This window comes from Pectinophora gossypiella, chromosome 7, assembly GCF_024362695.1.
Source record: "Pectinophora gossypiella chromosome 7, ilPecGoss1.1, whole genome shotgun sequence".
NCBI lineage: Eukaryota > Metazoa > Arthropoda > Insecta > Lepidoptera > Gelechiidae > Pectinophora > Pectinophora gossypiella.
The window spans coordinates 4,305,827-4,332,984 of record NC_065410.1 but is presented as its reverse complement, the minus strand read 5'-3'; the positions used below and the strand labels follow the sequence as shown (position 1 = coordinate 4,332,984).

Below are 27,158 nucleotides of genomic sequence, written 5' to 3'. Positions count from 1 at the left end.
TCAACTGTGTATGTATGTTTATAAATTAAAGCCTTATGTATAAAGCTATATTGCTGTTAAATTTCATCACAATCTATTTAGCAGTATCTACTTGTTTGAAAGAGCAACTAACAAACATACTTACATCCTCACAAACTTTCCTGTTTATAATATTAGACAGATATGTACCAAAATTATCATACCAATTATATAAATTAAAAAAAAAAAGAGAAGGAATTTCTATAACTTTTTAAATTGATTATGTATGTTTTTTCCACATAGTTGTGTCTTCATCTGTGTGAATCTGTTTTGTATGTTGTGTGCAATAAAGTATATTTGATTTGATTTGATTTGATTTGTGTAGGTATATGATGAAAACATAGTTTAGAACTTCAGAAGATAGATAGGTGTACTAATTTACAGTGAGTTAATAATAAACATTATATTCCATTAGCATAGTTCTATTCTGAAAAAAAAAACACAATTCTCAAGATGTTATGATACTTATGATAAAAAAATAATGAAAAACAAACACTGAAATGTTGTTCAGAGCAAATCTCATTATTTTGTCTTTCAATTTTGATTAGTCTGCAGTTTTTTAAAAGACAGCCTTTTTTGTTATTATAAAAAACTAGCGACCCGCCCCGGCTTCGCTCGGGTGCAATGCTGAGAAAAAAATGAAATTATTTACGACATCACATTAAAAACCTCAAAAATTATTTTCTCCACTATTTAATGGATGTTATTATACATAAAACCTTCCTCTTGAATCACTCTATCTATAAAAAAAACCGCATCAAATCCGTTGCGTAAATTTAAAGATTTAAGCGTACATAGAGATATAAAGACAGCAAAAGCGACTTTTTTATACTATGTAGTGATGTATTGTTAAAATTCTTAGAGCTTAGTCATTGCGTATGGTAATCTAGAACACGAAGTAATTTAGTTTTTCTTTTGGGTATTCCGTTTCAATAAGAAAAAAAAAACAATGTGATTAATCACCTAACTCAATATTCGAACAAGATGTTCTGATTGGTGTAGGAGTAGGAAGGTCTTGCTTTTTGTAGATGCAAATATTTGATTCGTTTAAAGTGCAGTAGATCCTCCTAAGGTCGAGTTTACCTGACACAATATATTTATTTATTTATTTATAACACACTTATATATAAACTTTATATATAAACAATGAGAATTAGATTTTAAAAAGACATTCTGTCTTATGACTAAATGAATGCATTTTCGGAGGTATGTTACCTAACCTGTATTGGACTGGTATTCCCTTCGTGGGTTGGAAGGTCAGACAGGCAGTCGCTTCTGTAAAAAACCTGACCTGTTAAATTTTCAGGTTAGGTAATTGGTCCCTGTGAAAAACGGGATTATGCTAGGGAGATATGATTCTGTCCTACGACTAATGCAGTTTTTGAAAGCTTAAAAATATGAAAATATTTATTTACTTAATGCAGTAGTTAACTGTGCATCATATCTATATTAACACTTGGCATCTAAAAGTGGTTGCGCAGGTAAAAGTGACTGCGAGTTATCTTCCGTATACCTCCACCCCAATAGGGTATACGGGCGTGCATTTATGTATACCACCTATCACGTTGGTGTAACAGAAAGTTCGGTGAGGCGTGGGTACTAAGTTCATCTTGCGATGGATGTATCTCCGACCCCCATTGGGATATGGTCGTGAGCTTATAAATGTTATTCTTTCTCTATCGTGTGGACTGTGAGGTGAATTACCAACCCCATCAACCCTGCTGTCAGGGTTATTACTGAGCCGCCATAGGCCCCTGACATGACTCATGTAACGACTACGTACTGACATCAGAAAGTAATAACCGGGACCAACGGCTTAACGTGGCTTCCGAAGCACGGATCTTTTTACTTTTTGGACAATCAGGTGATCAGCCTGTAATGTCCTAACCAAACTAGGGATCACAAAGTGATTTGTCCCCAACGGGTTTCGAACCCGGGACCTCCGGATCGTGAGCACAAAACTCAACCACTGGACCACGGAGGCCGTTATAAATGTTATTTATTCGCTAGTTATCAAATATGCGCATTAATTCGACAACTAACAAATCACAACGACACTGCAGTGACATTTATCGAAATTTACGTTTTCATTTAGCTCGTGACATGGCAGTGGCAGGTTGGTCATGAATTTTTGATGTGACCAAAATATCGGGATTCGCACTCTCTTCTGCTTCTTTTAATCTATTCGCTGTTGGGATGTAGGGCTCGAATAACAGATTTCCACTTCTCGCGATCTTTTGCAGTCTCTGCAGTTTGCTCCCATGACATGCCGAGTTTTCAACCCTCGGTCAATCGAGCGTCGTCACTCGCCAGGTCTCGCACTAATGGAAACGAATTCCTCGAGGTTTGTTCGACCATTTTGTGTCGCGATTATAGTCAAATATTGGGGTTTAAGGTGATCAAGATTGATTGTGACTATTTGTGGCCAAGCCGTAGACGCAATGTTTGCTGTTTCGTATTGTCTACATACTTTGAGGTATTAGGGGCCATGTTGGTTTTGTCGACTTGCGATCGCTTTGTACACGTGGACGTTTGCCTATTGATCAGCTACCTTCAAATATCACGCGATAATGACAAACAGACATAACAAGTTTTTGAGTATTTTGTTAGTAAACCTCGTCTTTATGTCAAATAAAATCAAATCATATCTGGGGGCACGGGAGTGCCCCCGCCAAGACGAGCAAAGCGAAGCGCAAGGGCAGGGTCATATATTCGCAGAGGATCATGTTTATGGTTTTGTCAACTGTCTATTTATTTATTTATTTAGCAGTTTATTGTACACAGAACAGAATATAAAAACAATTAGACAAACACAAGACAGACAAATAGTTCAGCTTATTTCTAGTAGAAACTTCCAGTAGACCAGGAAAGAGAACTCCTTTGTCCTTTGAGATCTTTACGTAAAGATGAAAATACTTAACTTTCATAAGGTTCATCGTTTCTTGTCCTTTGATCACTTGCGGTTCTACCCACCCTATTAGTAATTACAGGCGTGAGTTTATGAAAGTATGTACTTAAATTTACCATGTATTCTGAGCCTTTACTCAAATATAGCTTCTAAAAATTCAAACCATTACATGACATAAAAGTTCCAACCACTACATTAAATTCTTGACAAATAAGTGCAGGCTTTTATGTCAGTCTTTGACGGGCGTTTGTCCTTGTATATTTTGACGTTACTTATTGTAGGTTTCCTCAGACGGCATTAAACATTAGGCGACTTTTTTCGGGCGATATTATGTCAAACATGTGTCCCCGCAGACATTGGGGGTCATCAGACGATATGTTGGTAGACTTTGTCCGACACTCCAACTATTGAGCATACTCCACCAGACTGCTTCAGTACGGGTTGTTGGTGACATTTGGACTAGTACCCGGGGATCAACGGCTTAACGTGAATTTAATTGAATTTTCGATAGTGTCTCCATCGGGAATCGTACCCGTATCTCCAGATCGTGAGCCCAATGATGATGAATGTCTAACAACTGGACCACGGAGGCTCTAATACCTACATATTAACTGCTAGTGGTCTTCGATCATCCCAAGTGGGTTAAGCACCTATTCTAATTCAATGAATAATGGTTATTCTTGGCCCAAGGATCGATAATGCAAAGGAGGCTCTTCATTGATTTAAAGTGGATGGCTTTATAAATAGATGAATTATTATACTCTTGGTTGTCCCCGTTTTAGAACAGAAAGTCTCGGAATATGCAAATTGCATGATGGAATTGTTTGCACGTGTTTTCATATAACTCCCTCCTTTTCTAAGGACATATTCAGAGACATTGATTTGAAGTTTTGAGGTTTACTGAATGATTTAGTTCAATTTCCGGTCCCGTCCGAGCAAGGATACAATACCATACAAAAACTCTTTATTGCACTTAATCACATTTAAAAAAATAGTATACTTTTTAGGGAAAGATTATTTTCTGTTTTTCTATCGGTTTAGAAGTGGATTACCAACCTCATCAACCGTGGCGTTAGGGTTGCTAGAGCCGGCATAGATTCCTGTAAGCAGTAACCGGGACCAATGCTTTACCGTGCCTTCCAAAGCACGGATCATCTTACTTTCGAACACCTACATGGTCTGGTGGTTGAGCGTTGGGCTCCTGATCTGGAGGTCCCGGTGGTCGTCGAATCCAGGTGGGACAAATCCAAAATTCACTTTGTTATCTCTAGTTTGGGTAGGATATTACAGGCTGATCACCTGATTTTCTGTTGCTACTACGGGTACCACTCTAGGTCACAATGTCATTTACCCTCAGGCGGGATTGTGGTCTAGCCCGTTTCTATCAGTGATGAATGTGGCGGGCGGGACCTAACACATTACGTACCAAAACATTTCACATTATGCCTTTTCGTGTTTGGGCACGTTGCAAACTACTAATTTGATATACTGGGCGATAAATATATCGTGACTAATAAATTAGCTCTAAAATAATTGGCCGCCATACTATTTCAAAATGGAACCTGAGTTTCCAAACGTCTTCAATACGGAATCCATTAGGTTAATTTAAGATGTTTCATGCCGGCCAGCCATTAGGTGTCATCCATATTGTGTTTCAGTTCACGATACTAGGTGCGGTGATATAATTTATGGTATTGCCCTTACCTAGCTCGCGCTATTCTTTTTAACGGTTGAAAGAAGTATGGTTTGTGTAGAAATTAGTTTTCTATATACTTTTAGGACTTTGAATGATTGCTTTATAGAAATATCATTGTATCAGGTTGTAGCGCGCGGCAAGTCTTTTTTTTCAACCCCTTTTCAGGCCCTTAGGGGGCGATTTCGCGGATTAAACTACCCTATGCTCTTCCTTACGTCTGAAACTATCTCCGTACCAAAGTTTATCTAAATCGATTCATTTCGTATTTTTAATAATATATATACCTAAGTGTGGATGTGGTTTAAGTCCCATGCGGTAGAGCGTATTAAAAACAAAATGTAAAAAAATATAAACGTTTACAATGCATCTCTATGATTTGTCCTCGTAACATCAAGGTGTCTGCGAGATCTAGTGTGACATTTTCACTTTGAGAATCGTCTGTTGACATTAATAGGAAGCGTCATTAAAACCCGCCCAGTAGAGTTTGTTATGTGTATCAACACACGCTAACTAATATCCTAAACAATATATTTTGCTGGACACTAATGTCGTGCATAAACTATATAATATATATTAATAGCGCATAATACATTAATTTTTCTTTTATATTTTATTTTGATGGTTTGGTAAACTGACGTTATGAATTGCATCACATATTATTAAGGTTACCTATAAAAACAAAGACACAAAAGATTATGCGCGTGATCTTAACGTATAAAAAGTCTTCAGTTTTTGTGTCATTAAAATCTATTTCAGTGTGGACATCTTGAGAGAATTATACCGTGTGAATGCGTTTACGTTCAAAATCAAATAACCATTTCCACTTTAAGCTATTAGTAAAACGTGTCCTCGAACTAAAGGTCGTCTGGAACTGATCGCTTTTAGCGATAAGACCGTTTTAGCTCGTTTCAATACGCCTGATTCTTTCACCTATGTTTTGTTTGCGTATTTAAGCGTTCAATTGCCTTATCAATTAGTTATTCGGAATTGTTCCTTTTTCGTTATTATTGAAGTTTAAACTCGTAGGTCAAAGTCTTATCATGATGGTCAATCGTAGAGTCGGTTTTAACCTGTCCAATGAGTCATATATGACTCACAGGAACGTATTAGAATAAGTTCATGAGTCACATGTGACTCATTTGTCGATACAAATTAAGGCACATTTATTGGCATGAACGTGACGTGATATTGTTTTGGATATTACGGAGGTTTCCTTATGAAAGTTTCTTTTACTTCACTTCTTGTTGTTTATGGCTGCATCGTTTATAAACGATGATTCTGCCATTGTCAATGTTTCTTTTATTGAAAGACTATTAATACCTAACATTATAGTAGAATAAAGAGTAATACTACGTATAGAACGGTATTACCTTGTCGGATTACGGGGGCGCCTACCTCACCCCCTCCGGGTGTTCCTTTAAATGTCTGTGAGGTGCTATGGAGTAAGAGGGAGAGCGCACGAACTGTCTCCCTCGCACTAACGTATCAGGTGGCACACGGTTTTTTTTTTGTATCGAGTGTCCGGGTTCTGTTTATAGCGGGGTAAGTCGTTACAACTAGCAAAACTACCTCATAAGTGCTCAAAGTTGAGTAATGACTTTGTCAATAAATTGCTTGGTTGGTATTCCAATACTTCTTATCGTATCATCGTACACTTCAGAAAGGACAAGTCGTGAAAACGAAGACACAAACCCAAGACAAAGCAATAAAGATAGTGCTAGAATAGTTGGAAACTTCATCAGCGGAATTGCAACTGTGTTGTGGTCATTTCACTTAGTAGAGGTGCGGCCATCGTGCCACGTTAATCAATTTGTAACGCATAATGTTGCCACACTTAATAATGTTGTGTGGTTAGATCAAAGTGTACAAACGACGTGAATTATTAAAATGGTGACATAATCACGGACTTTCCACGCTAGGTTCCCAAAAAAAAAAAAAAACTGTAGATGGCGCTGTACAGTTTTGTCTTCGTTTAACCTTCTGATTTCATGGATAACAGACATGCACCTTTTATCTTTGTGTTTGGGTATAAACGATGACCCTTGTTATTACACACAGGCACAATAGATCTTCCACCCATTATTATTCCGATCAAAATAAAGTGAAGAAATGTAGGTAGCAACATAATTTATACGTATCGGATCCAGTATATTAATATTCCTTACCTTCTTACCTTATGATCCTTTATTTCAAAATTTCGTTCCTATCCAAATTCCTTTCTCCATAAACGTTTCCTAAGTCTTTATCCTCTACATTCAAATCTACATTTAATGGCAAATATGCAAGTCGCATGACGCCAAAGAAGAGAAAAAGAAAATATCAATCAAAAATTATTTTTATATATGCAATGCCTCTGCCATTTCATTATATTTTTGTATAATTATGTACCCCGATCAATGAGAAAATAGGTAATTATCACGTTGAATCTGAACGTAAAACGTTATTGACGTAGCCTGGAAACTCCCTCATTAGAGGTGTAATTTGATTAGTAGTAAGCCCATCCGCCTTTGCCCACTTTTGAATAAGATTTTACCGTAAATGTCTTGTGAACGTGTGCCCAATAAAGTGTTTCATTATTATTTATAATAATTAGCGCCGGCAGCTTTTTTCATTTAAACTGATTTTATCTATTCTTTATCTTATATAAATGAAAAACCTGCACAACAGAGTACCTGGTCTATATCTTATCGGCTACAGATAGCGAAAACTTAATAAAAAATGTTTTATTAATTATCTTTTACTGTAAACTCTTTGAATATATGGTGAAGAATTATGATGAAATATATGATTGAATGTATGATGTAGAATCGATTTAATTTAAAAATCGAAAAATAAAGTATGCTTTCATTCTAATACGTGGCGATGTTTCGACTTAAATTTCAGTCCGAATTCGGCATTTGCAAAATAGGCCAATATTCGTAAAGTAACAGCAAAAAATGACCTAAATACTTATAGCATCCGAAAAATCAGGCGCAGTTTCGAACCTTTCAAATATTCACGTAATCCAATATCTGGCTGGACGTTTTCAGCCTGTCCAGCCATAATGGCGGCCAGATAGGGTTTTCTAAAATTAGTCTCATGAACCGATGTCGATAACGATCGAACTATTTCGCCGATTTTAGCGGGACTTCGTGATTTTCGTGACGTATCCAGAATTTGGTGCACGAATGTCTTTGGTGCTAAGAAAATCCGATACCTATATAATGGACCTAGTCAACAGTGTTACGAACTCAAATCTTCTTCTATCGTGTGGGTTGTGAGTAGATTACCAACCTCAGCAACCATGATGTCAGGGTTATTATTGAGCCGCCAATGGCCCCTGACATTGCTCATGTAACGATTACTCACTTAAATCGGTAAGTAGGAACCGGGCCCAATGGCTTAACGTGCCTTCTGAAGCACGGCTCATCTTACTTTCGAACAATCAGGTGATCAGCCTGTAAAGTCCTAACCAAACTAGGGATCACAAAGATCACGAATTAAAATTGCGAAATTGTGTAGAAATCTGCGTAGGCGGCAAGAGCAGGATATCCTGCATTATCTTATCTTGTTTAGCCCGAAAATTGAAAATGATATTTATCCATATAGGTAGGTTCCTTAACTAAAGCACCAAAGTTTTAAGAGCTCGGATTCAAAATCCTCTAGCCTAGGGGTCATCATATGGCACATCGCGGTCCGGATACGGAACTAGAAGAATTTAAAAATATCAATATAAACATTTTGTAGGTAATTCAATTTAGCTTGCGCTTTGTCTTTTCTCTGCCGCCCTAGATGTATCCTTCGCTTAGAAAAGAAACCGATTACTTTTCGTTTTATTTTTTAATTGATACGTAGGTATTATAAATCTTAGTTGCTAGTCATCATCTAATAAACGTACCTGCTGCTGGTGGACTAGAGAGGGATCTGAGTTATGATGACCCCTGTAATGGTCGGACAGATGCAAGTCGTGTAGATTTCACCTTATTCTTAAGAAATAATTTCCAACGGTTGTTTAGGAGACATCGAACATGGGTTGGCACGATACGGTAGACGTCTATTTAAGACTCATCATCATCATCAATTTAAGAGCCCCGCTCTTGTTGGTGTAGCTTTTTCCATTCCAGTCTATCAAAGGCCAATTCCTTGACTTCCTTATAAGACACGACGTTAACCTTTTCTTTAATCTGTTCCATGTAAGCTCTTCTTGGTCTTCCCCTTCCTCTCTTTCCTTTTTAATAAATTCGAATCATAGAAGAAAAGCTATTTAAAACTACGCCGATATATTTCACTTCCTCCTCACAGCCGATCCGGCTGGACAAACATCTTGATGATTTTGAGTTGACGGCGTGACCATGGCGAAATATAGGTACCTAATAATCTTTTAAAAAGTGGAAGCTCTACTTTTGCCCCTTTCGCCTAGAATACCCCTGCATGTTCTGTTCTAACTCACACGAGTTTGAAACTTCGCTCCTTATAGAGAAAAGTTCAAACTTTTCCCCCTGTTTGTCTTATTCTCGAGAGTTGTGAAATCCCGTGATGATCTTCGAAATAAGGGTCGGAAAGTTTCCTTAATAGTATCAGCGAGGGATGCATTTTGAATGACTTCAATCCGATTGTAGTTTTCTGCGATATTTGGTTCGAACCTTGTTACCGAGCTTGCATAATTTATTTTAAGTGCAGTTTTCACTAACACAGTTGCCTCGACCATTATAGATGGCATTACGGATCACCGCCTAACACGTTGGTCGAATAGAATGCTCGGTGAGGTGTCGGCACTTAGTTCATCTTGCGATGGATCACCTCTGACAAATTTAACTGGGATATAGTCATGACCTTATATTATGATATTTGGTTCGTCGCGAACACTAAATTCTTTAGTTTTGGCAAATATGTATTGTAGAATTTCACGCGTAATTTTTGGTGCCAGCCAAGCTTAAAGCGTGCCAAGTCAAATCTGGTTTGAACTATCAAACGCTCACACGTCTAGATATATTAAGATTAGATAAAACAGCAAAAAGTCAACGATAAAACTATTTAAGAATGCAATTGGCTGATCCAATTTCAGTTATATTTATAGTACATACATACATAAACTCACGCCTATTTCCCACCGGGGTAAGTAGAGACTATAGAATTCCATTTGCTTCGATCCTGACACACTTCTCTTGCTTTCTCCACATTCATCAATCGCTTCATACACGCACGAGAGTAGATCGTACTAAACCTTTTCTAAGGACAGAAGGGATGGGGAAGGGTCTTTTGTATATTAATAATATGTCGTAGTTATATCTTCAATACGTTAGTTTCCGACATTTTTCATTCTATCGCCCAGTTCATGGAAGCTTGTCAACGTAGGTGACAGTGGCTATTTCATTTAAGTATAGTTGTTCACAACAGCCGTAAACGGCGACAGCAGTGCACTGAAACGAAAAGTCGATTGCCTGCAACACAAGCAATGGGACCAGATCGTCTCGTAGCACGCTCGATTTACGCCTGGTTAGTTTTATATTTTAAATAGTACTTCGATGTTGGGACGAATATCTGGAGTGACTGCGGATTATCTTACTGGTTATTTATGGTTAATAACATCAGAGGCATTATTTATTTAAGAAACCGTGGTACCCCAGTTGCTACACAAACCCAGGCCCAAACCTATTTGTAAGTAAACGAATTTGTTTTTGAATTCATGTTTGGATAAATGATTATCACATGCTCAGCGGTGAAGGAAATCGTCGTGAGAGAAGCCACATTCCCGAAAAATGCATTTTCGCAGGTATGTTACCTAACCGTTATTGGGCTGGTTTTCCCTTCGCGTGTTGGAAGGTCAGACAGGCAGTCGCTTCTATAAAAATTCGGACCTGTCAAATGTTCAGGTTAGGAAGCGGACTCTGTAAAAAACGGGATAATGCTAAGGAGATGATGATGATAGGCATTATTTATTACATTATTTATTTAAATATCCTCCGTGGTCCAGTTGAGGGGTTGAGCGTTGGGCTCACGTTTCCCGGTGGGAACATGTTAACAAAAAAAAAAGCTTTGCGAGAGTGTCGATGGTATGGTCGTAACGTTGTAGGCTCGAATCGCCTGATTGTCTGAAAAATAAGATGTTTCCATGCTTCGGAGGGCACATTAAGCAGATGATCCCGGTTAGAATTACAGTAAGTGAGAGTGTGAATCTTTGGCTGTTTAATAGTAACCTTGACATTATGGTTGATAAGATCAGTTATTAATCTCACAACCTTCACAAGAGAAGAAGACAGGCTTTATACCCTGGTCATAGACTAAGGAATAATACTACGTACCTATAACTTTATTTAACTTTATTTATTTATTTACTCAAAACCCTCCGCTCCTCACCAGCGTCTGAGCTAGATTTACCTCACCCCCCCTCGAACACAGTTTAAACTTGAATCGTACGGTGTCAAACGTCACACACACAGATGCGCGTGTACGATAATGTCAATGTGTAGTGTCTATGTAAAACGGAGTTGTTTGTATGAAGTGTCCGGGGTGTGCTCTGGTGCAACGCAAGGAGATAATGGTTGAGGTCATAGAGCATGACTTCAAATTACACGAGTCCCTTAGTCTCGTGGTTATGAGTAGCTCATATGTCCGAAGGTATCCGAAGAAACAAAAATGCTGTTAATTTATCACATATTACTTAATGACTGACCGCATTAAATGATTGACACGTGCAGCCGAGATAACGAACTCCACAACAGTACTATAATGGAGTTCTTAATACAGTTTTGATACTCTGTCTACATTGAATGACCCCTTGAGTGGCACGTTAAGCCGTTGGTCCCGGTTACTTCTTACTGAGTAGTCGTTACCTTAGCCATGTCAGGGGCTACGGCGGCTCAATAATAACCCTGATCGAAAGTAAGATGATCCAAGCTTCGGAGGGTACGATAAGCAGTCGGTCTCAGCTACTATCTACTTAGTAAGTATCTAGTCGTTACATGAGCCATGTCAGGGGCCTTTGGCGGCTCAATAATAACCCTGACACTAGGGTTGGTAAGGTCGGTCATTGACCTCACGTCCCACACGATAGGATAAGGAGATGACCCCTAATTGGATGGGGGATGGGAATGGCATGGTACCTATATACGGTTCACCATATTAACCATCTTAGCCAATTGTCTTCTTATTACTTAATTTGACCCTGATCGAAAGTAAGATGATCCGTGCTTCGGAAGGCACGTTAAGCCGTTGGTCCCGGTTACTACTTACTGATGTAAGTTAGTAGTCGTTACATGAGCCATGTCAGGGGCCTATGGTGGCTCAGTAATAACCCTGACTCCAGGGTTGATGGGGTTGGTAATCCACCTCACAACCCACACGATAGAAGAGAGACTTAATTTAATTGCATTTAATTTCTGCTTACCCCATTAGGGATTACGGGTGTCAATTTATCTATTCCTGATTATCATTCCTGATTAACATTGCGAAGGCGTTCTATATTATGCAAGCAACAAGCAGGTGTGTGTGCGCGTGCAACACCGCGTGATCACGCCGTTGTCACGTGACGATGCATGCTTTTAATCAAATGCTGATTTAGCACTCTATCTCTATCACCATAGTGAAGAAATTGATGAACGTGTACTTTGATAATTCTATCGATCGTGGATAAGGGAGGCATGGGGACGGATCAATGATGCTACTCTGTGAAGTGAATCAAATGAAATATGAATATACTTTATTGCACATAACTCACTGTTATTTACTTACTTACTGTCTTGTACTTATTGTGACAAACTTAAATTGAAGCCTACTTCCGTTCAGGCATGTTCTCTATTTTTTTTAGAGAGAAGATTCCTGCTGTTTTTGTTTATAAATCAATGTTTTCACAACTACTCTACTGTCTTTAAGACTGACTTATATATATAAGTATATACACCCACGCGCCAGCTAAAACATCAAAAATCGTTAGGTACTTCGGAAAATCGAGAGATTACCGAATTTTTCTTCCTACAACCAACTATCGGAAGAATGGAAAAATGGGGTTTTCAACCTTATTAGTTGAATTCAAAATCCTAAATAACCGCTTACAAAAATATGAAAAGAATTCGTCGATTAGTTCCAAAACAAAACATTTAATTGTGAAAGTCATTAGTGTAATAATTGGTGCATAGAGAGGTACGATTAAAGTTCTCCTATCTTATCGGCTATGGTTGCGACGCAGTACTGTTAAAGCGCCAGAAATTAGGGCTTTGCGTTGATTATGCGCACGTTTTGCCTACCAGTTATATACCAAATAGCTTTATTTTTTAAGTAGATATCTTCTTATAGAGCAGGGGTGGGCAACTCGATGAGACCCAAGATCTCTTGTTGACTAACGAAACCCTTTGCGATCTATCAATTACATACTTCTTGAAACCTTAAAACCGTGACGGAACAGCGATTGAAAGATGATAGGTACAAGATGATGCGTTCAGCAGTTGGTGATTACGTTGTGCAGTCTGGTCTACGTAGAGTTGCTACAATCTACTGGACTAACAGAGCACCACCACTCCTGTTATAGAGTATCTATAAAACTAAATTCGGAAATCAGCGAAGTAAATCAGTTAATGTCACTATTATCCTCCTTAGTATAGTATTCGAACGGATGGTTGGGAGAAGCGCGCCGAAATGAGACCTGAAAGGCGCCATGATATTAAAGTCGGGACTTCAAGACATGACGATGCCTGGGTAAAAACATGAAGCAAAAAAGTTTTGTGTGTGAACGATGTGGCAAGAAATGCCGCGCTGGTATATAGTTTTAGGTAGGGCTTTATAGTCATCGGCGGCGCTGCGGGAACCCGTAGACTCACAAGTGCTACAACAATCATCTACTATAGATGCTGTGGCCAATGATGATGAGTATGGAACGATGACGATAAAGTAGCGCAGGCGAGCCAGCGCGGGCAATCACTGCGAGATTAGATATTCGAATCAGATAAAAGAACGTCGGCGTCCAATTTCAAATTTCGAACATCAACAACAACACAACACAACAACAACTAAACTGATAAAAAATAAAAACAACGGTCCGCGCGCTGCCTACACGATTCAAGTGAGGTAAACCTAGTTCAGACGCTGATGGGGAGCGGAGATTTGCCGTTCTATATGTAGTATTATTCCTTATTCTATGATATCGTTGAAATCTTGTCTAATCTTGATTTATTTATATTTTCGCAAAAGAAGTAAAAATATATTTTCTTGTTTTGACTTCTAAGATTTATAGTATAGTTTATTTATCAATGTATTTTCCCAATTCTACTTTCTGAATACCGAATTGACTGCTACGTTTGAGACAATAAATAAACTTGCAATGGCGGGGGAAATGAAAGTTTATTGAAACTTACAGAATTGCAAGAGTGAAATTTGACGATTTATAGTCCTGTGTATAGTACGAGTAGTGGAGACAAATGATTTCATTCTAGCCAAAATGTGACGTCATCCTCTGCAGCAATGTTTTATAAAAGTTGAGCCAATTCCAATGAGCTACTTGTGTGACAGCTCACAGTCTCAGGCTGTCGCTTCGTGTCATCATTTGTCAAATTATCATAGTCTTGCTGTCGTATTAACTTTATAATACAGTGTAGGCACAACTTTTCATTGTGGCCAAGTTTGTATGCAACTGAATTGAATAAACTCTAGCGGCTTTTGAAATGGGAGACAAATATGAGCTCTGACGCTCGTACATACGAAACTTTGTTAGAGTGTATTTTGCTTTGTGAAAAGTTTAAACGTATTAGTTGACCTTTCCGAGCGATTAATGTTTCAGCATTGAAATTCGTGAAACACTTTTCGTGGCAGTTTTGTTTATATTTAGTAGAAACTTTTAACTTTCAGTGTACCTACTACTAGCGGTACAATAGGTTCATATCTTATACCAAAACAGGCTGCAAGTTGTCTTTTGTATATCTCTACTTAGATTGGGATTTTAGATTTGTATCCATAAAGCATTTGGTTTTTGTTTCGCACAAGACCATTAACCCGGCCCCAGGGGGGACAGAGTCACAGGGACTGTAACCTGGAACCTGATAGATGGCAGCAATAACTGTCAGTACTATTCAGAGGCGGAGGATAGGAGTCCTAGTACGGCTTTAAAATAGAAGTCTCTGGGCGCCATCCCACTCGCGTCAGACAGAGTACTGCGGGGCGGAAGACAATAGGGAAACCACTGCTCTATTTTTCCCTAAAAAGTAGCATGGAGAATGCTACACCGACAAGAGCGTGGCTCTTAAATTAGTGATGCTGATGATGTCCGTAACACAGTGTATAATTAGTAACCGAATTATTCATACAGTCCCACATTTTATAAATAGAAAACTATACGTGTTCTATTGCCGGTGATAAATTATCTTCAGATATTTCGGAACGAGGCACGTCAGAGGGCTTTTGACGGTTCAATAATAACCCTGACACAAGAGTTTTTGAGGTTGGTCTTCCACCTAACAAACCTACACTAGAGAGAGAGACAGAAAATATTTATTCATCAACTTGTGACATTACACAGAAGAAGAAGACGGAATACCTTTTTAGTTGAGGAAAATCTTTATTTGTCACTCAGGGATTTGTGCTTCTTAGAAATGTTTTCAGTTTCTCGAACAATAAATCATTCACGCACTAAAGAGTACCTATAAGTGTGCGCAAACGCACGTTTCTCGCTACGGTTTTATTGTGCATGAGATTTATTGACACTGACAGGATTATTGGCGTCTAAGTGTTTGTCTATTCTAGTAGCATTTTACTTACATTGTATTTCACGGGAGACTATCTAATTTTATTTATACGTTAATACATTACTTCAGACCCGTCTTGCGAGTTAGTTTTGGTAGGAACATTTGGATAACGTATCTTGTGTCGCTAGATTGTGCACGGCTATTTTTTGGCTACACTGTAGATAACCCGCTTAAATACCTACCTAAATTCGACAGAGGGTTTTTGTCTTTTCTAACATGAGGAGCAATTATGGGCGATGGGCTAATAATCCCTTGCCACCATAAGATTCATCGTATCCATCTATGGACTTCGTATCAAGGGCTGTTGTCTTGGATTACTTGTGCCTGTGCCCATCCCAATAGGGGTTATGGGCGTGAATATATGTATACTATAGACATTATACTTCTATTTTGGATTGCCAAAATTTACAAATAAACACATTTCCTTAGATTTCTTCACTGAAGAATTTGCAGTAAGAAACCGGTTTTTATCGAATGTATTGAATTTATGGCATTTCGATAGCAATTATAAATTGTTATCGTAAATATAAGGGGGAGTAAAGTAAGCGAGGCGAACACCTGAGTAATAAGGCGTAGTGCACACTGGTATCGACCCGCGTAGCAGGCGAGACGACACCGTAAACATGGACCGCGATGTACATTGTTTGTTTACTTTTGTTTCCTATATGCTACGTTCTATGGCTGTATCGTTTTGCTGTCGGCGTTTAGGTTGTTTCACTTCTTTTTTCCTATTCCGTCTATACTAGACTAGCAATGCTTTAAAATAATTTGGTATATATTATAATGTATATACACCATTAACACATGTTTATGGAACACGACGTTCGTGCGTCACCCAACAGAGTCCACGTAATATCAGCGTCGTGGTTCACGCCGCGACTTGTGCTGAGTGAGGCCCTTTTATCTCAGGACTTCCACCACCACCTTATGATCATTTCGACTAACATCCGTCTTGCTTTTGTGTAATTGTTTTAGTGGAAATTTCATATGATGTTGTTGTCTTTTTAGGGTTCCGTAGCCTAATGGCAAAAAACGGAACCCTTATAGATTCGTCATGTCTGTCCTTCCGTCCGTCCGTCCGTATGTCACAGCCACTTTTCTCCGAAACTATAATAGCTATACTGTTGAAACTTGATAAATATGTGTATTCTGTGAACCGCATTAAGATTTTTACGCAATGATAGAAAAAAAAACAATAAATTTTGGGGGTCCCCATACATAGAACTGAAACTAAAAAAAAATTCATCAAACCCATACGTGTGGGGTATCTATGGATAGGTCTTCCAAAATGGTATTGAGGTTTCTAATATCATTTTTTTCTAAAGTGAATAGTTTGCGCGAGAGACACTTCCAAACTGGTAAAATGTGTCCCCCCTGTAACTTCTAAAATAAGAGGAAGATAAAACTAAAAAAATATATGATGTATGCATGCAAACTACCAACGAAAATTGGTTTGAACCAGATCTAGTAGTAGTTTTTTTTAATACATCATAAATCGTAAACCGTAATTTACTTTCATAGTTAAAACATCAAAAGTTACTACGAACTAAAAAAAAACTTTTATATTATGTTACTTGCTGTTACGGAACCCTTCATGGGCGAGTCCGACTCGCACTTGGCCGCTTTTTTTGTGTGTGTGGCGTCCTTTTATAATAAACTATTTCTATTCTATAATTATTAATTTGTCTTAGTAATCGCTCGCAAAAGTTTGCAGTTTTTATGCATTGAATTAAGCAGTTCTATACGCTGTAGAATATAGAATCTCTCGTTTTGCTTTTGCTGGATGTCCGAAAACTGCTACAAATCAAAAAGACTTAATGCAATCGTGCACGAGTAGAGGGACTTTCCACACTACGTTCGCCAAAAAAAAATATACATGGTATAGATGGTACAGCTTTAACGTGATAATTACCTATTTTCTCATTACTCGGGCACATAATTACGCCCTGAGCCGAGGTTCGCGCCCAACTGGGCACCCTCAGGCCTGTTGTCTTAAACGTTGTACCGGGTGAGAGCCTTCAGCGCTCCCCATTTGTCCGGCCAAGTAGTTAATGCCATCTGCGGCAAATCTACAATAAGTCACGTCAAAAAAAAAAAAACGGGCACATAATTATTCCAAAATACAATGTAATGACAAGCATAATATATATATAAATTAATTGTTGCTTCTTGGATCACATTATGTATAGAATTATGTTGCTACCTATATTGCTGCTCTTTATTTTGATTAGAATAATAATGGGTGGAAGATGTAATTGAGCCTGGGTGTAATAACAAGGGTCATCATTTATACCCAAAAACAAAGATAAAAGATGCATATGTCTGTTATCCATGAAATTAGAAGGTTAAGCGAAGGAAAAACTGTATAACGCTATCTGTATTGTTTTTGAGGAACGCACCTCATTAAAAATAAAATCTGTAATTCTCCCAACCCTCAGTGGAGCAGCGTAGAGGCATCTTCTCAATACTCCCTCCGGTTGATGGACCTGTGCCCAGCAGTGGGACGTATATAGGCTGTTTATGTGTCATATTACGTTAAATCTCCCTAATCGATTCTGTTCTTTAAACAATAATCAAAGGATTCGATTAACAACTGTACAGACAGTTCACCGTTGTCCCTCGGTCTTCCAATTTGTTTCCATTAGAATACGTAATTGGTGCTATTTATTAACAAGAGACTTAGACCACGGAGTTTCTCTGACTGCGCTAACTTCCCCGGGAGTTTATAAGTTGATGTTTACTCGTGAAATGAGTGTTGAGTTGTATTACACGCCCACTGCCGCCCACGTGGTCTTGATAACAACAAAACGTAAAAGATTGTTTACTGTTTATGGTGTCTCGATATTATTTTTGGACTTGGAGATGACCTGTATTTAATTCGGATTTTTGTTTTTAATAATAAACAGTAATATATTTAAGTCTTTTGTTTGAATTGACGCATTTACGAAAGAAGTATTGGATCAATATTGATTTATTCATTCGCTATGACATCATTGGTTGTGACGCGAATTTTTAACATTATTTGTTATGAATAAAATATGTTATTTATTAATTAATGCTTAAGAAATTAATTACAATTATATAATGTAATGACAATTGGTATACACATGACATGGTATATATCTAATTTGTAACAATAGGTATTTGCTATTGTTGATAGCTGATAAGGAGGAATATACCCTTTATATTCATAGATTGATTTACATGAAAGTTTACAAAGGCAAATAACATACATACATAAACTCACGCCTATTTCCCACCGGGGTAACCAGAGACTATGGAATTCCATTTGCTACGATCCTGACACACTTCTCTTGCTTGCTTATCAGTCGTCTAATACACGCACGCCGGTTCAGAGTAGATCGTACTAAATCTTTTCTAAGGACATCTCCAATTTGGTCAATGTACGTCCTTCTAGGTCTTCTTCGGCTAGCTCTACCATCTTTTGTAATTCTATTATCCTTCATCCGCTCGCTTCATGACGTGCCCGAACAACCTTAACAAATAAAAAATATTTATTTATTTATTTCTTAGTGTACCATGGTTTAACGATATATTTGATACTCAAAAGGTTTTTAACAGAAAGTACTATCCGACGGAAATATGCACCTCTTTAGCGCTGGACACTGGATATTTACCTTTGTACTGTACATTGACGCTTTGAATGCATACCCGAAGAGTATAAAAACTGTTATTTACTATAAACGGTGTTGCTGCTGTGTTCATGATTTTAATTCTTATTGCGAGACGTGAGTATACTCATTTCCTCAGTATGTAGCTTTTTCCGCTTACTGATGAATAGGGAGTTCAAATAAATTTAAATTGTTATATCTAGAATAAACCATCCCACTGCAGGGCAAAGGCCTCTGTCCCTTTCTTCCGCTCCTCCCCATCTTCGGCTCTCTCTTTCCAAGATGTCAAGTATGCATTCAACTCGTCGAAGGCTGATAGTCAAAGTGGAATTGGGCTGGCCACGTTACCCGGTTGCCGGAAGCACTACGGGCAAGGAAGACCACATAATGGGTGCCAATTGTCAAGAGACGTCCGACCTAAAAAGAAAGTTAAAATGTAACGAACATTGACAATCTGCGTGCATAAACAAAAACAGAAATAGACGTAACTAATTACACACACATGGGGTGTAGGTAATCAAGACAACATGCGGCCACTTTTGATACGAAGTTCTAAGATGAATATGATGAACCTTATGGTGATAAGGGATCAGCATATCGCCCATAACTATCCCCCCCCTCCTAGCCCACCTAATTACCTAAGTCCAAACTATCCTAATTATATCTAATTACTATGTTAAAAACTATTTTTCATAACCCTGATGTTCTAGAACCAATATTCCAGAATGTGTACTCTCAAAGTTTTACCTGGATTGAAATTAGTGTCTATAATGAACTTGTGAGGTTTTGTTATCAAAATTCACGTTTAAATTATGTGATCGTCAAAACGTTAACGAGGTTTTCACTAGGCGACGATAAATTAAGCCTTCCATATCTACTTTCTGGAGAAAATACATTGGGTATAGGTGCGGGCCATTGTGGGTTCGTCTCTTGTAACATGAGGGTATTTATAAGGTAACCTGCACACCGATATTAAAACACACCCCCGATCCCTTTGGGCTCGCCTTGACGGCTTCTCAGATATCCCGACTTGGGGACATCCTTACTTACAGCAAAATTATAACAATAGCCGCCGTTCAGGTAGTTTGCTGAAACAAGTTTTTGTGAAAAGCTGCCACGTTTAAGCACAACACTCTGTATGTTTATATGTATGTTGTGTTGTATGTATGTATGTTTATACAGAGTGTTGTGACAACGTAATGAATACTGGGGCGGATGATTCAGCTCATGATTCTGAGTTAATATCAAGTGGAATTTTTCATTGCAATTTTTGTATACTTTTGCCATGGGAAATTCTCTTTCACATCTGTCTGTATTTAGCAGAATTTCATAACTTAACGGCCTCCGTGGTCCAGTGATTGAGCGTTGGGCTCACGATCCGGAGGTCCCGGGTTCGAATCCCGGTGGGGACATATCACAAAAATCACTTTGTGATCCCTAGTTTTATTAGGACATTACAGGCTGATCACCTGATTGTCCAAAAAGTAAGACGATCCGTGCTTCGGAAGGCACGTTAAGCCGTTGGTGCCGGTTACTACTTACTGATGTAAGTATGTAGTCATTACATGAGCCATGTCAAGGGCCTTTGGCGGCTTAATAATAACACTGACGAGATTGATGAGATTGGTATTCCACCTCACAACCCACCCGATAGACGATTATATTTGACCTAGGACACTACCCAATTTTCGGAATTGTAGTAACGTTTCTACGAGTATCCAGCTGCATATTTAACATTTATTTCTATTAAGTTCATGTTCCCCTTTAAGCTGGTACCTATTTAGACGTAACTTTATTCGTATCTAGTTATTCTATCTAGTTGCAGTCTCTATCTCGTTATATTAGCAACCAACTTCTGTTTAACTTAATTGTAAGACCTCTATGTGTAGCTTAATTTTGTCTTCATCGTGGACTAGGGAGATTAGTGCCACTTGAGGTTAGAGGTGGCTAAAGGTTAATTCAACGGACGTGTATCTTCCAACTGAGAAATTCCACCATACATATCCCTTACCCTGCTTACGATGTGTGAATATTTTTCGTAACGAATCAAGAATAATTACATCGTATAGAACGAGTAACTTTCCGCCCCGCACTAATTCGTATCGAGCGTCGACCTCACCCCCTATGGGTCTTACTTTAGTCTTAAATTGCCGTAAGACGCTAAGGAGTAAGGGAGAGAACGCACGGACTGTATCTCGCTCGCACTTACGCGTTAGGTAGCACACACTAAGAATTATATTATAGTATGTAGTGACCGGGGTAAGGCAATAGGTACCTAATATATAACGGTCTCCGTGGTCCAGTGGTTGAGCGTTGGGCTCACGATCCGGAGGTCCCAGGTTCGAATCCCGGTGGGGACATACCTATCACAAAAATCACTTTGTGATCCCTAGTTTAGCTAGGACATTACAAACTGATCACCTGATTGTCCAAAATGTAAGATGATCCGAGCTTCGGAAGGCAGGTTAAGCCGTTGGTCCCGGTTACTACTTACTGATGTAAGTAAGTAGTCGTTACATGAGCCGTGTCAGGGGCCTTTGGCGGCTCAATAATAGCTCTGACACCAGGGTTGGTGAGGTTGCTACTCCCACCTCACATCCCACACGATAGAAGAAGAACCTAATCATTAATGTTATTAATGTAGTATTGTTTAAGAAGGACGAATCTGAATAGATATGTAATGGTTTTAATGACACTGTTATCGTATGAAATCTTCTCTGCTTATATATGGATGTTGATACAATATAAATTCAGTGGTTGAGTCCCACAGTGGCACGAAAGCTTTGTCATTCTACTTCGTTCTATATCTTCCAAGATAGCTATAGGATTTACGTGCATCTTTTATAATAGAACTGGAGTTAGTATTCCCCGAGCGTGGCCTATTTGAATCTTTACTTGCGGCTCAATGCATCTTTCTATTCTGCAAGAAAATGTAATAACCATTTGTTTACTCTTTCAAATCGCCGATGCTTTGATCAATTTGCTGTTTTGTTTTGGGGTTCTTTGGAAATATAATTTTAGATATGTACTCACAGATTCGCAGAAATACTGGCGAATTGCGATGTGATTATGAATGTACAAGCTGGGGCGACGACTTATATCTTATGAACATCTTGTTTCGCGTGCACTTTGTCTACCTGTAACATTGAATGTAACACTAATAATTCACAACACTATAACATGAATATCTTATAGCTTTACTTGCGGTTTTGAGTGAACTGAACTCTCGCACCGTAAACTTAATGAGTCTGTTTTATAAATGTAATTAAATTCCGAATGAAGACGCTGTAGAGTTATAACGCTATAGTGCCATAACACTATTTTTAACTGGCGAGTCGTCGGTATTATATTAGTTAAGCGAAATAACGACGTTGAATGTGGAGGTTTACTGCGGGATCCTGAGTTTGTGTTACTACGTGGGTTTGTGGCGTGCCAGACGAAGATTTAATGATCACTCGCCATGGCCCGTGACTACTCACTATTATGGTTCAGGCGTTAGTTGGGGATTCCTCCAACTAAGCGAGGCGAAATTTCTACTCACGCAAATGAGAGATTTTATGTGAGAGCTGTAAAGGTGTGAATGACGCCGCACGAATTGCAACGAATCGTTCCAAATCAGGCCGCCTTTTCACGATGCAAACCGGGTATTTCTGCTAGCTCAATCAATAGTATGGATGCTCCCTTCAAATACTCGAAACGTACATATACGTATGTTTTGTGGACTCACTCGCCGCAATTTCGCCTAACTATCGCTGTCGAAATCGACGAGTGAAAATTGGCTCGTACATTTTAGAGGTATAATAGAATTTAATGGCAGGACGAGTCTATCACCTCGTGCGGGGGTTTTATGGCCTGATTATGAGTTTCCGTTGTTCCTACGCGGTTTGTATAATGCCAGATGAAGATTAAACGAATCGCACGCTCGTGACGCTTTGTATTATAGATACTACAACACACGTGTCACGACAAAATACTATGAGCAATTCGCCGCCAGTTTCATAACAATCATCTTTCGCTAAGTAGGTAGGTAGTCTTAAATTATTAGGGATCCTCTTGTCCATGAAACTGACTACTCAAATAAAGCTTCATGAACATAGCGCATAAATTCGTGCCGACATTTTATTTCCGTATGCTGTGAATGCGACGGTACAATTTCACCCCATCTGTGTCCCCATTAAGAGATCGACTGTACACAGGCTGTAAACTAGGCTAAACTGTTAGACGAATGAAGCAAAAAGAGTAATCTTCTTAATTAATTTGCAAGGAAAATATTCTCTAATGGGCTCCTAGTATCTCCGGCAGTGGAATGTAGACGTTTTATTATACTAAGTACCACGCTCCGATTATGTAAATTTTGAATGAAAAGCTGTTCCGGGCGCACGGCAGTAGTATAAATGAAAATATTTTTGTTCACTATTCAAACCTATTCAAATGGCAACCGCAGCAACTGCTTTACAATGAATGGAGTGACATAATATTATGCTCGTATACTATCAGATAGACGGAATCGTTGTTTGTACAGTGCAGGCATTGTCAAAAAGAACTTTATACATTTCTCAACTGAAATAAGAATTTCGTTTGGTTAGGGTTCCATAAAAGGACGTGATTGCTGACAACCCCAAATAAAATTACTTAATATAATGTGGTTATGCCGAATGTAGTGACGATTACGAAACCTTACCATAACGTATCCGACATAGCTTAGATGGCTTTTACACAAAACATTTGCGAAATTTTAGAATTTTTGGCATCCAGACCAGTGCTTGCATCTTGAATATCATACAAGTAGTTGACGACGACGGTTTCTTCACGAGTTTTCGAGCCAAATTCCTTAACCTTAACTGAAATGCTTCGACTTGAAGTTTTTAAATGAATACTCCGCTACTTCAACGCGAAATTTCCAGCTCCAACTGTCGCGAATGCTGAAGATTACGCTGCACTAAATGCACCAGTTCGTAACAATTTTAGAGCATCTTTATTTACGTACTTAAATGTACAATAAACTTGGCATGGGCATAGTTGGACTCGCATTAAACGCGTTTTTAGCTTATCGATCTTACATTCTTGCTTGGAATAAATAGCGCATGTGACGTTTGTTTGCCCTGCATAAGAATACTAGGTCACCTTTTTACATTAAATGCAAAATAAAAATAAATTAATTTATTCTTGCCGTGATCCCTTTGGTATTAGACATTGTAGCTTCGTTGACTCATACGAATAATGATTGGTTGTAAAGAAAAGGTTGCATCGCACGTGCAATGTGCACGAGTGGTTCTATCAACTAAACTTATTACCGTTATCAGTAATAAATCTTTAACGTCACATAGTTGACGATTTTATTTGAAATACTCATTGTTCCATATTTTATTATTTACATTTTAAACTCACCTGCTGTTGCTATTCATGTAATATACGATCCCGACGACCCGTTTCCTTTGCCATAGAGGCGGCCAATCAGCTCGCGACACCAAACACTTCAGGACCTCGATACCGACCCCGCCGGCGTGGTCGACGATTTCCCTCAATCAGCGCTTATCGCTATCGACCCACTAGGGTCGATTAATTTTATCAAATATTTTTCCTCTCAGACGACGCCCTGGGCCAAGGTTCGCTCCCATCTGGGCACCATCGGGCCTGTTTTCTTAAGCGCTCCCCATTTGTCCGGCCAAGTAGTTAATGCCATCTGCGGTAAATTTACAATAAGTAAAAAAAAAGTACATTATTTTATGTCTGTCAAAACTAATGATCTAATGACATTTTGGTGTCCGTTGCGTAACTAATATAAAGCGGCAAAATATTTCTAAAGTAATCACACACTCCGCAAGACACATCGAATTATCCTTGTAATATGATAAACAATTGAAAGTTTTATGAAATAGGTTCCTGGTGGCTTTCCGATTGTACAAGATAATAAAAAGATTTTACAAGACCCTCGGATATTATTACAAGTTGTATAACCACTATTACAACCTAGGTTTTACACCCGTTCAATGTCCGAGACAAGTGCTAAACCGATCTCGACACCGTTTTATTTCTAGTGTTATGCTAGTAGCACGTTGTTTTCTACAATATTCGTGCAATAAAACAGATATTACAGGGTGTTTCGCGCGTGCCGGGTTTATAGGTCCCTGCTGAGTCCAATTTGTCGGAAGTGCCTCGGCTCGCCCGATAAAATGTATTCTGCTTAGCTCCCATATGACAACCGTAAAGTGAGCCGTCAAAACAAACAAACTTTTCTTTAATTGGAACTCTATTTATGTACTAATTGCGTTTTTAATAATAACTGATGGTTTGACAGCATAATAAATGTTCCTGTTATTGTGATTCGCTGGATTGTTTGAGTGTGGTATGTAGTAGCTTGATGATTCCTAATGTAAATTTAGCATTAGCATCTCATTTGCACGTTGTTGGAAAAACTTTTTTCTCCTCTACCTTGAAAGCTTTTCCTGACAAAACATTATATTTATAGCCTTGTCATTAGAAAAGATGTTAGGGGCTCGCCGTATAGTAGCCAAATCGACATCGGATACGAATTTATCTTATTATGAGATTCTGCTAGCCAATCTGACCAAACGACAATAACGCGATAAAATGCACTCAGACAAAGTAGGCCTCATTTTAACTGTAACTGGTAGTGTAATTTACACTAAACATACCTAATAAAGACAGAAAGGCTTTTTTAATTTACAAAATCATCAGATATACAAGTCACGTTTTCAGGCACATTTTTAAAATACAACTTCAGTCTTGGGATTAAATACCTTCTTAGGAAGGCTTTGTTTCCGTTCTTAAGATAATAAATACCAATCTTCTAAAGAATAAAGAATGAGGGCGGATTAACATTACTGTTATTAACCCGGCAACAATTCGGTTCTTTGAGCTTAATATGTTGACTTTGCCGATAGTATGATTTTAATGCTATGTTATCCTTTAAATAATATTAGAAGATAACATCTTGGGAATAGGATTTTAGAGTATACCATTTTCTGTTTTATTTCGATCTTCAGAATTACATTATTGGGTTTGTTTTACTAAGAATAGAACGTAAATTTGACGCTGATATATTTGGGCTGAATGTCATTACATTGAACCCGATGATCTCGTATAGATTTATGTTGTCGCGGAATGGAAAGCCTGCAAGGCAAATCCTTTTTTTGCTTCGGAGATTTGATAATGTTATTGTTTTGTTTTGCTTCAGGATCCAAAGATCCGGAACGTGGTACTGATCGGCTCGCAAGGTTCGCTGGAGGAGAAGACCGTGACTGTATGCTACGGTGCAGACTTTGTTAATGTCACCTTCATCAATTTCTGCTGCACGAGGAAGGAGATTGCCCAGGTATGTTACAAACATACGCAAATACTGAATGGATCGTATTATTCTTGTATTTGTTTTACCTTTTACCTCAGAACCATAATAAAATACGTAACACGTCTGCGACTCTGTTTAATTTTATCGTTTGTATGACTAAAGTAAAACTATTAAATCTGCTTTTCATTGCGAGTTTATTTTTAATCGGACATAATTCCAGCGTTGCACGGTGTCAGATATTCTGATGCGATTTCGCGAGCCGTTGAGCCATTCATAAATAATTTGTGACTGTAACGTCGTGTTTGTAACGTCCTCTTTCCATATTATCTACTTGCTCATTTTTAGTATTATTTTATGAGTAATATTATAGAAGGCATTATGACGAAAGCATTATAGAAGGCGATGTAATCTAAATAACTTGAAGTTTTACACTATATAGAGTATTTTATTATTTTAATTCTAAATTCTCCTGCTGTTGCTCTTAATATCAAAATGTCTCTTGTAGTCGTATCTCGTGTCTAAGTAGTCACACCTGTCTCAGGTCTGATTACTAAAATTTGTTTTTTATACAGAAATGTAAATAGAACTTTGCTCACTACGAATGTGACTCGTGACCGCGATGATATTATTAGACTTAGGACAATCCTCTGAATTTATCCACGCTCTGCACGTAATTTTGTCTGCAAAGGTGCAGATTTTATTCGCTTAATTAGCCTATTCAAGAGTTTTATTGGTCCAAATGAGCTTCGTTGAATTTCTGATTTGGCGTAGCAGGTGAATAAAATTTTATACGTAAGATTGGACACATTGTGGCTTCACATTTTAGATTTTCCGAGTATTAGCAAGTCTGGATAAAATCTATTTGGTTTCGAAATGGTTCTTTTGA

General features: G+C 38.3%; 1 protein-coding gene across 4 annotated transcripts in view; it reads left to right on the top strand.

Annotated features, from left to right (window-relative positions):
- The window catches only part of LOC126368156 (1-phosphatidylinositol 4,5-bisphosphate phosphodiesterase classes I and II-like), an 81,915-nt gene that overhangs the window by 1,937 nt on the left and 52,820 nt on the right, over positions 1-27,158 (top strand). For all 4 annotated transcript variants that reach the window (XM_050012041.1, XM_050012039.1, XM_050012040.1 and 1 more), the window contains exon 3: positions 26,162-26,299. In XM_050012041.1, the coding sequence (XP_049867998.1) occupies positions 26,162-26,299 (138 nt within the window). The remainder of the gene's footprint in view (positions 1-26,161; positions 26,300-27,158) is intronic.